Raw genomic sequence first — 17928 nt, forward strand, 5'->3', positions numbered from 1 at the left:
AGATAAATTGGCAGTATTGAGCCCTCATATATCAATAATCACTCTAAATGTAAATAGAGTGAATCCTCCAATCAAAAGACACAGGTAGCTGAATGGATTAGAAAACAAGACCCAACAATATGCTGCCTCCAAGAAACACATCTCGGCTCTAAAGACAAACATATGCTCAGAGTGAAGGGATGGGAAGATGATACTCCAAGCAAATGGCAAACAAAAGAAAGCAGATGTTGCTATACTTACATCAGACAAAGCAGACTTCAAGATAAAAAAGACAATGAGAGACAAAGGGGGCAGTTTATAATGACAAAAGGGACTTTCCACCAAGGAGGTATAACACTTATAAATATATATGCACCTAACACAGGAGCACCGAAGTATACAAAGCAACTATTAACAGAACTAAAAGGAGAAATTAACAGCAAAACATTAATAGCAGGAGACCTCAACACCCCACTTACATCAACGGATAGATTATCCAGACAGAAAGTCAACAGGGAAATAGTGGTTTTAAATGAAACACTTGAGCAGATGGACTTAATCAATATACAGAGAGCATTCCATCCAAAAACAGCAGAACATACATTCTTCTCAAGTGCACATGGAACATTCTCAAAGATAGACCATATGTTTGGAAACAAGGCAAGCCTCAATAAATTTAAGAAGACTGAAATCATATCAAGCATCATTTCAGACCACAACTAGAAATAAACTACAAGAAAAAAGCTGGGAAAGTCACAAATATGTGCAGTCTAAACAACATGCTACTGAACAACAACTGGATCAATGAAGAAATCAAAGGATAAATCAAAAAATACCCAAAGACAAATGGAAATGAAAATACAACATATCAACTCTTTGGGGATGCAGCAAAAGCAATTATAAGAGGAAAATTCTTGGCAGTACAGGCCCACCTCAACATATAAGAAAAATGTCAAATAAATAATCTTAAGCTACACCTAACAGAACTAGAAAAAGAATAAATGAAGCCTAAAGTCAGCAGAAGGAGGGAAATAATAAAAATTCAAGCAGAAACAAATGAAATAGAGACTTGAAAATGTGTAGAAAGGATCAAAGAAGCTAAGAGCTGGTTCTTTGAGAAGATAAATAAAATTGACAAACTCTTAGCCAGATTCATGAAGAAAAAAGAGAGAAGCCTAAAATAAGTAAAAATAGAAATGAAAGAGGATAAATTACAATGGATACCACAGAAATACAAAGAATTATAAGAGAATACTATGAAAAAACTATATGCCCACAAGATGGATAACCTAAAAGAAATGGATAAATTCTTAGATAAATCCTAAAACTGAATCAAGAAGAAACAGAGAATCTGAATAGACCAATCACAAGTAAAGAGATCAAAACAGTAATCAAAAACTTCCCCAAAAACGAAAGTCCAGGACCAGATGGCTTCTCTGGAGAATTCTACGACACATTCAAAGAAGATTTAATACTATCCTTCTCAACTATTCCAAAAAATTGAAGAAGATGGAACACTTACTAACTCATGCTATGAAGTCAACATTACCCTGACACCAAAACCAGGCAAGGGCAGCACAAAGAAGGAAAATTACAAGCAAATATTGCTGATGAACATAGATGCAAAAATCCTCCACAAAATATTGGCCAACCAGATACAGCAATACATTAAAAAGATCATACACTGTGATCAAGTGGGATTTACACCAGGGATGCAGGGATGGTTCAACATCCACAAATCAATCAATGTGACACACCACATTAACAAAATGATGAATAAAAATGAAACAATCATCTCAATAGATGCAGAAAAAGCATTTGACAAGATCCAACATCCATTTATGATTTAAAAAACTCAATAAAATGGGTATAGAAGGAAAGTACCTCAACATAGTAAAGGCCATATATGAGAAACCCACAGCTAAGATCATACTTAATGGGGAAAAACTAAAAGCCATCGCTCTGAGAATAGGAACAAGACAAGGGTGCCCAATCTCGCCACTCCTATTCAACATAGTACTGGAAGTTTTGACCAGAGCAATTAGGCAACAAAAAGAAATAAAAGGAAGCCAAAGCGTAAAGGAAGAAATGAAACTCTTGCTGTTTGCAGATGACATGATTCTCTCTCTCTATATATATAGAACCCTAAAGAATCCATCAGTAAACTATTAGAAATAATCAAGAACTACAGCAAAGTTTCAAGGTACAAAATCAACTTACAAAAATCAGTTGCATTTCTATACACTAATAATGAACTAGCAGAAAGAGAAGTGAAGAATAGAATCACATTTACAATTGAAACAAAAAGAATAAGATATCTAGGAACAAATTTAACCAAAGAAGTGAAAGACCTATACACTGACAACCATAAGACATTATTGAAAGAACGTGAAGAAGCTATAAAGAAATGGAAAGACATTCTATGCTCATGGATTAGAAGAAAAAATATAGTTAAAATTTCCATACTACCCAAAGCAATCTACAGATTCAATGTGATCCCAATCAGAATCCCAATGACATTCTTCACAGAAATAGAACAAAGAATCCTAAAACTTCTATGGAACAACAAAAGACTCAAATAGCCAAAGCAATCCTGAGAAAAAAAAGAACAAAGCTGGAGGCATCACAATCTCAGACTTCAAAATACACCACAAAGCTACAGTAATCAAAACAGCATGGTACTGGTACAAAAACAGACACACAGATCAATGGGACAGAATTGAAAGCCCAGAAATAAAGCCACACATCTATGGCCAGTTAATTTTTGACTAGGGGCCAAAAACATACCACGGCAAAAGGAAAGTCTCTTCAATAAATGGTGTTGGGAAACTGGACAGCCACATGCAAAAGAATGAAAGTAGACCATTATCTTGGACCATACACAAAAATTAACTCAAAATGGATTAAAGATCTTAATGTAAGACCTGAAACCATAAAACTCCTAGAAGAAAATATAGGCAGTACACTTCTTGACATCAGTCTTAGCAGCATCTTTTCAAATACTGTCTCTACTCAGTCAAGGGAAACAAAAGAAAAAATTAACAAACGGGACTACATCAGACTAAAAAGCTTCTGCAAGGCAAAGGAAATCATGAACAAAACGAAAAGACAACCCACCTTCTGGGAGAAAATATTTGTAAATTACATATCTGACAAGGGCTTAATTTCCAAAATATATAAAGAACTCATACAGCTCAGCAACAAAACCAAACAACTGGACCAAAAAATGGGCAGAGGTGGGGCCAGTTCATGGTGTAGTGGTTAAGTTCAGCATGCTCCACTTCAGCAGCCCGGGTTTGCAGGTTCAGGTCCTGGATGTGGACCTACACCACTTGTCAGCCATGCTGTAGCAGCACCCCACATACAAAATAGAAGGCAGAGATGATGGGCAGAGATGTTATCTCAGGGCAAATCTTCTCAGCCAAAAAAAATAGGCAGAGGATATGAACAGACATTTCTCCAAAGAAGATATACATATAGCCAACAGACACATGAAATGATGTTCAACATCAGTAATTATTAGGGAAATGTAAATCAAAACTACAATGAGATAGTGCCTTACACCTGTCAGAATGGCTGTAATTACCAAGACAAAAAATAACAAAAGTTGGAGAGGATGTAGAGTAAAGAGAATCCTTGTACACTGCTGGTGGGAATGCAAAATGGTACAGCCACTATGGAGATTTCTCAAAAAATTAGAAGTAGAAACACCATATAATCAAACTATCCCACTACTGGATATTTATCCAAAGATCTTGAAATCAACAATCCAAAGAGATTTATGCACCCCTATGTTCATTGAAGCATTATTCACAATAGCCAAGATGTGGAAGCAACCCAAGTGCCCTTCTATGGAAGAATGGATAAAGAAGATCTGGTATATATATATACAACAGAATACTACTCAGCCATAAAAAAAAGACAATATCGTCCCATTTGCAACAGCATGGATGGACCTTGAGGGTATGATGTTAAGTGAAATAAGCCAGACAGAAAAAGACAAATACTGCATGATTTCACTCCCATGGGGAAGACAAATAAACACATGCACAAAGAGAACACATTAGCGGTTGCCAGAGGGGAAGGGGGCTGGGGGGTGAACGAGAGGGGTAGAGAGGCACATACATATGGTGATGGATAAAAAAAAATTAGACTACTAGTGGTGAGCACAATGAAATCTATACAGAAATTGATAAATAATGATGTACACCAGAAATTATACAATGTCATAAACTTTTATGATTTCAATAAAATAACTGAAAAAAACTGTACTGAATTCACCATCTTTACTTCTTCACTCAGCCCTTCAGTGTACTCTGACTTCTAAAATAAAGTTCTAGCAAATTCGTTCTCTCCAAAGTTCCTAATCCCCTCCTAGACTGCTAAATTCTGTTTGGCTACACACAATTCCTGTAAGCGGCCATGGCTGACTCCAGAGTTCATGTTATGGGGTCTTGTTTCCTGGTCTCTATTCTTGGCCAAATTCTGAAAAATTTCAACAGAGCAAACTTTCTTCTCAGAACTTCCTCTCTGGACTCTCTCAGCCTGTTATTCTGTTAATCATGTCATTCTCTTACTGTCTTATCCTTTATATTTGATGCATGGACTTATCTTTCAGACATGCCTTTCCATGTTCTTGCCTCCTGACACCAAGATGGCATCCTAAGACCATCTCAGGTAACACTTTTCCCAACCGAAGAGAGGTTCTGCGACCAATGTAGTCCCACTCTCAGTTGGTGGCAGCCACCATCTCCTTCGCTTCTGCTTTGGGACAGGCCCCCAACTAATCTAGTTGTTGCTTTTCAGTCCTTATTGTATTATCTAACCTCTGCTCCAAATTAGATACAGTTGACTACTCCTTGCTTCTTGAATGGGCCACTTTCCTGTTTCTTTAACACCAACCTCCCAGGAATTGTCAGTAGTGCCCTGGCCCCTCCATCTCAGTCTCTTTTGTGGACACATTACTTATCCGACTGATGTTAACATACTGACATTACTTTGATTTTCTCTCAGCCTTCTTTCCTCTCTCACCCTTGGGCTGCATGTATAATTAAATGGGAGCTTCTACAAATTTACGATGTCTGGTCTACCTTCAAAGATTCTCATTTAATTGGTTGGAGGGTGGATGTCCAGTAATTTTTAAAAGTTCCCCATGTATCTCCATGTGAGGCCCTTGAGAACTCCAGGTCTAAACAATCAACAGGACCCATCAAGGGTGCCTTTGAAATGCTTGTGGAGCACATTCCCCCTGCTCTGTCCCCACCACTGTGGCTTTATTCTGGCCCTGGTCATTTAACATGTAGATTACTGCAGTGCCCTCCTAATTCGTCTCTCTTCCCCAGGCCACCCTTCACAAGGCTTCCAAAGTGAGCTTTCTATAACATAAAAGTTGTTTTGTCACTTTTTCGATAATTTAAAGTCTATCAATGTCGCGGTTCCAGTTCATCACTGGGAAGCTCACGAGCCTCTGCCCAGCTATTCCAGATGATTTGCTGTATCGGATGGTAAACTTGCCACAGGTTCTCACGTCCCCATGCCTTTGTGCGGGCCATTTCCCCTGCCTGGAACTCAGTGCCTTCCCCACCTTTTTTTTGGTTTTGGCTGGTTTAATTCTCATTTGGGCATATGGCTTTTGTTATCTTAGAAGTATAATGGTTAAATGGTGGAATGATTTCAACACCTACTAGGAGCAAGCTTCTTTCTGGCTCTGCTGTCCACAGTGGGAAGCTTCTCCCAGATATTCATGGCTGCACTTTCATCTCCACGTCCTACACTTGGTAATAATGATGATAAAATGCTTTATAGATTACAAAGTGCTCATTTGATCATCAAAACTGCCTTCTAAGAGAATAGATGAAAGAGATGCTCAAACCTCTTTACAAGGCTGACCACATGTCTTCGATATCTTTAAAAAATTGACTATTGAATGTACAACACTAAGTGTACAGTCAACATTTATCTTTACCTTAAAAGGCATCCTTAATAAAAGAGAGAAGAATTCCCTTTAAGAGTTAAAAATGAATAAAACAGAGTTACAGTTTTACACAGTACAACTTAGATGTGCAAAGAAAAAAATTTTTTTATGATTAATGTAGTATTCCTTATGAGTCCCACCCTGATGGACAATAGAAAAAAATGACTATCATAAACAAGCCATTTAATGCCATATGGTCCGTTCCCTTTAAACAGTACTTTTAGATAACACAGTGTCTTTAGAGTACACGCCCAGTCTGAGGTTCCCTCCCTCCTGCGCTGTGCCTGTTAGATGATACTGGTAGCGGGTGGGATTTGCAGTGATGAGGTGGGATCTTTGGGTGCTGTCCACTGGCTCTTAGAATTTGTCTCCAGGCAATGAGTCTGGTCTGCAATGTCGACATGTTCAGGCTAGGAACTTCGCCTGCTGAATTGGCCCTACTGTGGCTGATTTTGATGCTGCAGACCCTGTGGTGTGTTATGCAACCCTGTGTTTAGGCTGATCGCCCCACAGATTTTGGGATAGGCTCATCTCACCCCTGGCAACAGTGGTCCCCATGGCAGGTCTGCTGGTCTGTACTCTGTGTTAATCTGTGTCCATAAGTGGGAATTCTGGGACTATGGGATGTCTTTCAGTCCTTGCAAGAGCTAAACAGGCATGGAGCACTCACTTGTGCCTTCTCCTTACCTAAACATGCTGCGCATTTTACTCTGCTGCCCCTTGTCCTATGTTATCAAAAGGCCACCCTATGAGGCAGTGTCCTCCTAGAGTTCCAAATTTTCCTCTGCTTTTAGCTTTGCCTTTTATCTATCTCACTGGCCCCCTCCAAGATTACAGCTTCAGGAAAGGGAGGGGCCAGGATGCTCCTGGCTGACCACTTGTTTCCTCTATCTTTTCTCTCTTGCCTTTCCTACCCCCCCCAGCAACTAGAAGAGATGGGTGGGCTTTCCTTTTTTTCCATGTGGCAGGCTTCCTTATAAACTATCTTCGTTTATAGTAAGGACCACCTACTGTGTTTGCCAAAGGCACAATATTCTTTCTTTGCATTTCTGCAGTAATTATGCTAATGCTATCCAAAACAAGTGGATGCCTCTTGCAGAAGAGATGGACATGCAGACAGGCAATAGAGAAAAAGAGTAGAAATATAGTTCAAAAATATTAATCCTAAGAAGAACAAAGTTGAAGAACTGACACTACTCAACTTCAACACTATAAATCTCCAGTAATCAAGACAGTGTGGTATTGGTGAAAGAATAGACAAATAGATCAATGAGAGCCTAGAAACAGACCCACATAAATATAGTACTGTTTGACAAAAGAGCAAAGGCAATACAATGAAGAAAAGATAGTCTTTACAATAAATGGTGCTGGAACAACTGGACATTCATATGCAAAAAAATGAATCTAGACAAAGACCACACACCATCACAAAAATTAACTCAAAATGGATCATAGACCTCAATGTAAAATACAAAACTATAAAATTCCCAGAAGATAACATAGGAGAAAGCCTAGATGATCTTGGGTATGGTGATGACTTCTTAGTTATAACACCAAAGGTACAATCCATGAAAGAAATAACTGATTAGCTGGATTTCATTAAAATTTAAAATTTCTGATCTGAGAAAGACAATGTCAAGAAAATGAGAATAAACCATAGACTGGGAGAAAATATCTGTAAAAGACACATCTGATAAAAGACTATTATCCTAAATATACAAAGAACTCTTAAAACTCAACAATAATAAAAGAAACAATTTGACTAAAAAATGGGCCAAAGACCTTAAAAGACACCTCATCAAAGAAGATATAAAGACGGTAAACAAGCATAAGGAAAGATGTTCCACATCATATGTCATCAGGGAAATGCAAATTAAAACAACAATGAGATACCGCTACATACATATTACAATGGCCAAAATCTGGAACACCGACACCCCCAAATGCTGGTGAGGATGTAAAGCAACAGGAACTCTCGTTCACTGCTGGTGGGAATGCAAAATGGTACAGCCACTTTGGAAGACAATTTGGCAGGTTTATACAAAACTAAATGTACTCTTACCGTAAAGTCCAGGAATCACACTCCTTGAAATTTATCCAAAGGAGTGGAAAAGTTACGTCTACACTAAAACTTGTACATGGATTTTTATAGCAAATTTTTCTATGAATTTATTCATAATTGCTAAAACTGGGAAGCAAACAAGATGTCCCTCAGTAGATGAATAGATAAATAAACTGTGCTATATCCAAGCAATGGAATATTATTCAGAGCAAAAAAGAAATCAGTTATCAAGCCATGAAAAGACATGGAAAAATCTTAAGTGCATATTAATAAGTGGAAGAAGCCAATCTGAAAAAGCTACATACTGTCTGATTCCAACTATTGGGCTTTCTGGAAAAGTCAAAACTATGGAGACAGTAAAAAGATCAGTGGTTGCCAGAGTTTGGGGTAGGGGTGGGGGGAGGAATGAATAGGCAGAACATGGAGGTTTTTTAATGCAGTGAAACTACTCTGCATATTATAATGATGGATACACGTCTTTATATGTGTGTCCAAACCCACAGAATGTACACCACCAAGGGTGAACCCTAATGTAAACTATGGACTTTGGGTGATTATGATGTGTCGTTTATCTTCACTGGTTGTAACAAACGCACTGCTCTGGTGCAAGATGCAGATAATAAGGGAGGCAACACATGTGTGGTGGAAGGGGGAACACAGGAAATCTCTATACCCTCCTCTCAATTTTGCTTTGTACCTAAAACTTCTCTAAAAAAACTGAGTCTCTAAAAAGTATTGACCCTGCTACATCTATAAACAAAACTTGATGCTCAGAACAGAGTTATGCAAAATCACCATAAAGAAACAGAATGGTTCCCAAAGCAGAAGCCAAAGAAGGAATGTGCAAATCAAAAGGAAGTTCATGAGTCATGGAAGCCCAAGACAGTCAGGAAGGCATCACAAAATCCGACTTGGCAGTGCTGCGTGAGTTCTTTCTGAGGAAAGGGTAACACAGGCTGATAACATTCGACACTTGAATCACATCCTGCTCAAACTGTTGAGGTTAGCAAACAGCTTTCTGACTATAGCTTGGCTCTCTGTGTCCTTTTTCCTAGAAAGAAAGAGCTGGTCGTCCTGACATGACAACTCTAATTCACACGGCATTCATAGTTCTTCATATAAACAAAAGAACTGGAATTCTGGTTTATATATCAGTCTCCTTTGTATTGGTTAGTAAGTCCCAACTCTGGGGGAAGAACTCCCTGGTTTGCTAATAAAATGAGGTCTTGAGCCTGTATGGCTGAGGCCCAGATGTGGGACTGGGACTAATTCAGAAAGATGAAAACTGCCCGATGAGGTGTTTATCTCCTTCTGAGACAACCTAAACTTGCTAAGGCTTTTCTTCTCTGTCTTTTCCAGAGCTATCTCAGAGTCATAGGTAAGGTGATGAAATCCCATATTGTTTGTAAATGGCTAGCTAGATGGTACTCATTCCAACGAATTTCATTCCAAGTATAAGAGTGACGACCTTAAATAAAGTAATGAAATAGGAATGACAGATAGTATTTGCTTCCCCCTTTTCATATCATAAAAATGTATATGTTGGAATGGTAAAGTTTTAAAAAAACTGCAAGCATTTCATTGTTGTTACATACGTGTCACATAATGATGTTTTGGTCAACAATGGACTGCATGTATGACAGTGGTCCCATAAGATTAGTACCATATAGCCTAGGCGTGTGACAGGCTATACTATCTAGGTTCGTGTAAGTGCATTCTATGATGTTCACTTAATGACAAAATTGTCTAACGACACATTTCTCAGAACGTATCCCTGTCAAGTGATGCATGACTGTAATTGCTAAGTAACAACTGGTTGCTCTGGTGAGAATTTATACCCAGCTAACTTGATAGAATTCAATTAAGGGTTTGGGACAGAAGGAGGATAACGATAATAAAAACAAAAATAATGACTAGTACACTCATATGACCTCCTTTGATCCTTACAGTACCCCGTGAGGAAGTCATTATCATCTCCACTTTATGGAAGGAGAAAGAGAGCTTGCTCATTGTGAGTAGCGAGCCATTCAGTTACACTAATGCCCATCACACTTTCTACACTCCACATATGTGTGCCCAGCCTTACCAAGAGTAACAGCCAGAATTTACTGGATCAACTGTCAAAGGGCCAGAAGAAGGGCTTTTCCTCCAAAATGTGAAGGTCAAATTATTTATTATACAATATTAAATATAATTGACTAGTTAGAATGCCCCCATGTATCATCATATTTTAATTTTATTTCAAGTCTTTCAAATTCTGAATATTTACTTTTAATCACAGTATCAACAATTCATAATCATTTTTTTTCCCCTCATGGTAACTCAAAGAAATGTATGAACTTGTGAATAGTCCACACTGGGGACTATGGCTGCTGATGCATCCTCATCAGGATAACCAAAACACTGGGAATGAAACAAGAAGTAAAAGCTGGCTTCCAGAAGGCTCATGGACAACCAACTGGTTTATTTTTCACCTCAAAAACATTTGGAATGGTTATGTTCTCTCTCATCTAGGTTGAAAAGAAGCAGTAGGAAGAGTAAAGAGTGGGGAATCACTTGGACTTCAACTTTTCTTGTCATGTTGCTGTATGGCCAGCCTCTCTCTTTTGGGCAACTGGTACCCTTGAGACGACTCTATGAATAAGTGAACATCTCACGACTGAGTCTTAAAGAAATTTTGCCCACCAAGGGGTTGCTTTTAATATGAGAACTATATATTGTTTTAAACAATTGATGTTAAGTTTAACATCGTTAATAGATGAATACAATGTTAACTGAAACTTGAACTTGCAGCCCTTCCAAGAAAGAAATGTTAAACAAGTATGAATACATTGGAGTTACTTCTTTTAACTTTTTATTTTCCTAAAAGAATATCTAAATGTTAAAATCAGTTTAGTGTGATGAAAATTTATGATAATACATTAAAGTAATTCACTCAGGATGTCAATTGGTGCCTACCAATAGGATATTTGAGTAACCCACAGAAAATTTAAGCTTCCAATAGACACATATTTTTCACTTGAAAATAAAATTAAAATGGCAGGGATATTTGGGAGAGAAATAATGCTGGAAGCTATAAACGCTATTCAATAATTTCTACCAAAGCCATTCTAATACTGATCAATGGATTTACAATCTTTCAAAACAACTGGAATTCAAAAGCAAAAAAAAAAAAAAATCATGTTCTGGTGTCTGATATGATCTGGCAGTCTGTCTGTACTGAATTCATGTTCCTGGCAAAGCTCTGGCCAGTTTGAAATGTCGACCAATATTTTGTGCACCTTGTCATTGTTTTTCACAGGCGCCTAGGAAACCCTCCTGGCCCAGGCATAGATCAGTTGCATCTACTTAGATTCAAAGCCTTCTTAACTGTCATCCTTTGCTTCTCCCCTTCTCCTTCCTGTTACATGCTACAGCTTTTAGTTTATCTCTCAACTTAGACTTCACGCCCTTCACATGTCATAGTTACTCTTCAAAGTGAGGTCCCAACCTGGTGCTTCAGATGTCTTGAAATGTATACCTACCTGGATATTTATGGATACCGTATGCTTGTATTACTGCCAGAACTATTTCTAGCCTTCCTTATGTGTAAGATTTAATAAACAGATTTTTAGAGTGTTAAGTTCTATTAAAAAGATAACAGCCAAATTTAATTCAGTAATTCTAAATACAAGAGGACTAAGAAGGACAACTCTGAACAGAGGTCAAAGAAAACACAACAATGCAGAGAGCAGGATGAAGACTTCCCATCCATTTATTCATCAGCTTTTCTGATTGAATCTTAAACAGGAGGCCCACCTTCAGAGCTAAGAAAGTAATTCAGTCTTCACTGTCTTCTGCTCTAACTTTTTATCTCAGACCAGGTTACTCTAGACCATATTGATTAATGCCAACTGTGATGGTTGGGAGTAGATGGAAGGTGTGCAGATTTGATGAGATGGTGCCTGAGTGATGGGAAACAGGTTAAAATCAAGGTAGTTTCCTCATATAGTGTCTGCCTCCTACCAACACAGTGAATCTGTGACATACGAATGAATGGTACATTGCAAAAATGAAAACAGCTGAAAATTTCCCCCTTCCATGGCAGTTTTTATTAGTGTTATTTTAAGTCACTTCTGAACCCATCTGCAAATATTATACTTACTAATCCATAATTTCATTCCATGTCAAGATGTTTTCTTTGAGGTGCCTTAGATATTGACTTTTATTTAGGCTTAATTCTGCAAACAAATTGATCCTGGGTGAATTGAGAAAGGATGTCCTAACCACCATGAAATGCCTAGGCACATTACTTAATCTTCAGAAATTTCATTTACTCATGTGAAAAAGTGTGATAACGTGATAACTTCCACGCCAATTCTTTCGAGGAATAATATATTTAATGCCTATTACTCTGCAGAATGTACACTGGATGTGAATGTTCACTAGTAGTGGTTGGAAACCCTATTATGTGAAGGATAACTGAAAAAACTAGACAACTATTTTGAGTAAAAGCCAAAGTCCTCGCAATGATCTACTAGGCCCTGCATGACCTGTTAGTCCTCTGACCTCATTTCCTACTATTCTCACCTGGCTTACTCTGCTTCGGTCACACAGTCCTCTCTACTGTTCTTTGAACAAACCAGGCAGGCTCTCACTGGCTTTTTCCTTTTTTCTGAAATGCTCTGCCCCCAAGTATATGAATGGCTGCCTCCTCTCTTTAAGTTTTGCCCAAATATCCCTTACTCAATGACGCCTGCCTTTACATGCTACTTAAAATTTCAATTTGTCCCCTCCCGCAGCACTCCCAATTTCCTCTTACCCTGCTTTGTTTTTTCTTTATTCAGTAACTCCTATCACCATTTAACATAAACCATACTTTAGTCACTTATGCTCAGTGATATTCTCTCTCTATCCCTCCTAGAACCCAAGCCTCACAAGAGCGAGCATCTTAGTCTTTTAGTTCACAAATGTATCCCAGCAGAAAAGTATTTGGAACATAATACTCAATAAAAGAACGTGTTGGGGGCTGGCTCTGTGGCTGAGTGAGTTCCATGCTCTCTGCTTCAGCAGCCAGGTTTGTATCCTGAGTGTGGACCTACTCTACTCGTCAGCCACGCTTGTGGAGGCATCCCACATGCAAAATAGAGGAAGACTGGCACAGACATTAGCGCAGGGCTAAACTTCTTCAAGCAAAAAAAAAAAAAAAAAGGAAGACTTGCAATGAATGTTAGCTCAGGCAAATCTTCCTCACCAAAAAAAAACCAGAAAAAAATCTGTTGAAGGAGCAAATAAAATATCTGAAGAGTGACTGTGTGGAGCAGTGGAGTGCTCCAGAGGGCAGCACTAGGATTTATGGATAGACATAAAGGAGACAGACCTAGGTTCAACATATGAATGACTTTGCAAATGAAAGGGTTTTCCAACTTTGCCTTGCAACTAAATCATCTTCAGAGCTTGTTAGAAACAACAGTCTTCAGACCCCAGACCTAATGAGGCAGAACCCTCAAGGGTGGGTCATAGATCACATGTTTCACACCCAAGTTCAAGAATCACCATCCTAAGCTCTCAGTCACTGAAATATTCAAGTAGAGACTGAAAAACCACATGTCAGGGGTGTTTAGGGAGAAGTGATTACCGTTGCACTGCAGACAAAGGCTGGGCTCGAAGACTCTATGACTTTATCAGATCAATTTCAAGGCTGATTAATATATTGTATTTTGCGCCCTATAATTTAGAGAATGTTTACTTCCCATTAGACTCTGCTCTGGGGTTAGGACGAATGCCTTTTAAGAGGCATAGATCTATAGCTCTAGGGAGTATCTCATATTGTTTAACATTTAATGCTTATGTGGAAGTCTCATTACACATAAGAATATAGGTTGGAAATTTCTGACTTATTTTGGAAGTCACTAATATTGCATTTAATGAAGGTAATTGCAATTTACTCTTAATTACACTTATAATCAATAAGAGGCCTTCTGAGGAAGCAACCCATGGGATAACCATAACTCAAAAAAAGGTCAAAGTCAGATTAATAATCCACAACTGAGAACGACTCATATTCAATATTAAATTGAATATTCTCTTCATAGAGAAGCCAGTATATAATGTGCAACAAAAATATTTTCACTATGAAATAAGTCAATTCCAGAAAAATGTAGGTTGCCTTTTAAATTAAAAAAAAAGGTTTCTGTAGGTATGGATAAAGTGAAATTGAATCATGATAAAATGATAAAACGAAAACCAAAAATGATGTGAGCAAGCAAACCCATCCCTTCCCATGCCCTTGAGTCCATTCGCTTTGCCCTCTGCTTGGCCGAAAGGATCAGCAGATTCATTTCTCGACTCTCTCGTTAGATAGAATTACCTAGATTGAATTTCTTTCCATTCACAACTATCTACAAACAATCCTTTTCGCTTTTGGGTAGGAAGATCATTTAAATTAATTGTTTTTATTCATTGTTTTTTATGTTTCCCCTTATGGCAATACATTTGAGTAGGGAAATAATTAAAAAATAATTTCACATTATGAGGAAAAATAGTTACCTTTCACAGAAGCCTGTTCTAAATTGTGTAAACTGTGCCAAATTCTTTGAAGATCAGACATTACTGCACTGTTTGAAAGGTACCACTGACTGTATCAAAATGAAATAATAATAATTAATAATAATAATAATAATAGCAATTCCTATTTATTACAGCTCACTATGTCTCAGACACTGTTTTAAGTGCTCTACATCAACTAGCTCAGTCAGTCCTCAGAATAACCTAATATGGTAGCGCGATGGTTATCTCTCATTTGCAGATTGGGAAATTGAGGCTCAGAGAGATCCAGCTGCCCAAGGATGCACAGCGGCAGGGTCAGGACGTAAACCCAGCCCCAGCCCAAGCACTGAATCCCAATGTGCTTCCTCTTTCATTGTACTTCTAAGAAAGTACTTTAGGAAATGTACAGTTGTTAAGATTCATATATATTTAAATTAAAAAGGATTGTTTTTGAGATTGTAAACTTAACTGAAACTTCAAGAGCTCGGAATGATTTATCTTTTAGTATTTTTACTACTTTTTGCTGTCTTCAAACGTTTGTGTGTATATGTGCGTATGTGCGTGTGTTTTACTGTATTTGAGTATATTTTTCTAACAATATACTTTGGATGAAAATTGGCAGACCAAGAATTGGCTGGACTCAAAAATTTATAACTGAGTCTGCAATAGCACTCTTGTTATATAATCTTAGTTTTAAGCATTTTGCCAAAATGGGTACAATATACAAATACTTGAGGGGACACTCACCTGCATCGCAATTTTCAGTGACAGTCCCTTTATACAGGTGGTGGCTGAAGGAAATCTTCACTTCTTCTCCTTCTATGTGAATGATCAAGAGACCAGTGGTTGTCCTGGCGGGGACCCCTTGGTCCATAACTTTTAACTGCAGCCAGATTGGAAAATATTCTGAGGATGGATTGTGCAGAAGGTGAATTTCTCCTGTATATTTATCAATAGAAAACACTGACTGGGTCTCTGTAAAACTGAAAATGACAGTTCCATTGGGCCCCAAGTCTGGGTCATTGGCTTTCAGAATAACAGTTGTCTGGTTTGTAGGTGACTGAGGGGAAAGAAAAATTTCAAAGGGGTTCTGTTCCCAAACTGGATCATTGTCATTAACATCAGTGACCAGTACTTTTATAATTACTGTGGTGCTTCTTGAGCCCTGGACACTACGGTCTCTGGCCACAGCCCCAAATGTATGCTGAGATCTGGTTTCTCGGTCGAGGGTACGGCCAGTTCTCAATGTGCCTGCCACAGGATCAATGGTGAATGCACCAGAAGCCTCATCCATCAGAAAATACTCAATTTGCCCATTCAGGCCTTCATCCTTGTCCACAGCGGAGAGCATAAGAACCACTGTTCCCACTTGAGCATCTTCTCTCACAGAGGACTGATAATGAAGCATGGGAAAGGAAGGGCTGTGGTCATTGTCGTCCAAAACTCTAACTTGCAGTTGCATTATAGAGCTCCTAGGTGGATCCCCCAGATCAGAGCACAGGATGACAAGGGTAAAGTTGTTGACTTGCTCCCGGTCCAAAGCGCGAGTGGTAGAGAGTTCTCCTGACCTTTCATTAACAGCAAAGTACTCATCAGTATTTCCATCTATTAAAGAAAACAAATTCAACATTCACATGAATTGAAAAAGTAGCAGCCCTTTGCTAGCAACACACACATATATATATTCATTGATTCATTCATTCAAAAAATATTTATTTCCTGATTATTACATCCTAGCATTTTTGTAATTACTAAGGCTAACAGTGAACATGATTAAGTTTCTGCCCTCACGAAGATTGTTATTGAGAGAGAAACGATACAATTCAATATCTATCTTAATTTAATCAATAATTAGAACATTGCTTTGACTGATCTGCAACAGTATGACTGTTTTGTGTACATCTACAACTTTTTATATTCATACATTTTTCCTCTTGAGAGGATTAAAATGTATGTTTTATTTGAAATAAAACAATAGTAGGCAGGGATAAGAAGCAGGAGATAATACCCCTTTTTAGATATCAATCAAAAATTAACAGATCAATAGTAGTAATCTTCCCAAATGTTATTCACTACAGATTGCATGTCAGTTACATTACTGCAACAAGTTCCTCTTCTACGTTTCCACGACAATTGTGCATGAATCATAACACTTCTGTTAGGGTGGCACACTTGTCTATTTCTTCCACAACACAAGCAAGGATAATGTTTTATTCTTTTCTGTATCCTTCAAAAAATCTTTGCTTTACTATTGTCCATGGTATCAAATAGAATAAAACTGAGCACAGGGACAATAAATTTTCAAAGATATTTTAAAGTCACCCTGAAAATTAGTCAGGAAAAATGTGGTTCAATGACCTGCTGGCAGTATTTTTGGATGAGGGGCATATTCTTCGATGAGGGGCATATTCTTCGATGAGGCACACAATTTCCAACAGTGTGGGGATTTACTGAAGTCTGCCAGAGGCACATGGGGAAGACGTGGGATGGTATTCAGAGAAAACAACAGCTGTCGGTAGTGCTGGGGGCTGAGGAGAAGGGTCTCATATTCATATTTTGTTCACAAGACATGGTTAATTTATACCAAACATAGGGATGATCAGATAAACTATAGTTTGGTAGCGTTTGTGGTTGATAAAGCAATTTATTTACTCAGCAAACATTTAAGGAACATCTGTCATGTACCAAGTATGTGCTGGATGCTGGGAATACGAGGAAAATAAGACGTGATCCTCTGAGAGTTTCCAGCCCAGGAAGAGAGGCGGGTCAGTGCCTGGACAGTAAAGTATGGTGTAGAAATCATACCTACACAGTACGGGAGACACAGCAGAAGGGCACGCAGTCCTGCGTTACCGTGGTCAGGAAATGCTTGTTAGAAACAATGACATCAAAGCTAACTCCTAAAGGGGAAGAGGCCAGGCTACAAGTTTTGGAGAGAGGGAAGAGGAAGATGGAAGAGGAAAGAGCCTGTGTAAAGTCCCAGGAATATGAGAAATTAATGCCTACAGATGTTTCAGTGTGTTACCCTGTGTTACAACACAGGGTTCCCTGGATATTTGAGTATAGAGGGTAGGGAGAGGGTTGGCAGTGGCGAAGACAAGAACTCGGTAGACAAGCAGGGGGCCAAATCATGAAGTGCCCTGTGTATACTGCTGAAGAGTCTATACTTTATCTTAAAATCTATGGAGGGCCCCTAAGAATTTTAGGCAGGAAACTCTCGTGAGTCACATTTCTGTTTTAGGAAGAGTACTGGGCAGCACGGTCAAAGCTTGGTCAGAACATGAACAGTTGAGGAGGATATTGCTGTGATCTACTTGAGCAATGAGGAGGTTCTGAAATAATATGTGCATAGAAGAGATGGACACATTCCAAAGATATCAAGGAG

The 17928-nt window shown here is 38.4% G+C and overlaps 1 protein-coding gene across 1 annotated transcript in view; it reads right to left on the bottom strand.

Annotated features, from left to right (window-relative positions):
- Positions 1 to 17928, bottom strand: part of DCHS2 (dachsous cadherin-related 2) — a 241967-nt gene that overhangs the window by 48862 nt on the left and 175177 nt on the right. The window contains exon 13 of the mRNA XM_070504944.1: positions 15291 to 16148. Coding sequence (XP_070361045.1) covers positions 15291 to 16148 — 858 coding nt within the window. The remainder of the gene's footprint in view (positions 1 to 15290; positions 16149 to 17928) is intronic.

Source organism: Equus asinus, chromosome 3 (assembly GCF_041296235.1).
Source record: "Equus asinus isolate D_3611 breed Donkey chromosome 3, EquAss-T2T_v2, whole genome shotgun sequence".
NCBI classification, from domain to species: Eukaryota; Metazoa; Chordata; class Mammalia; order Perissodactyla; family Equidae; genus Equus; species Equus asinus.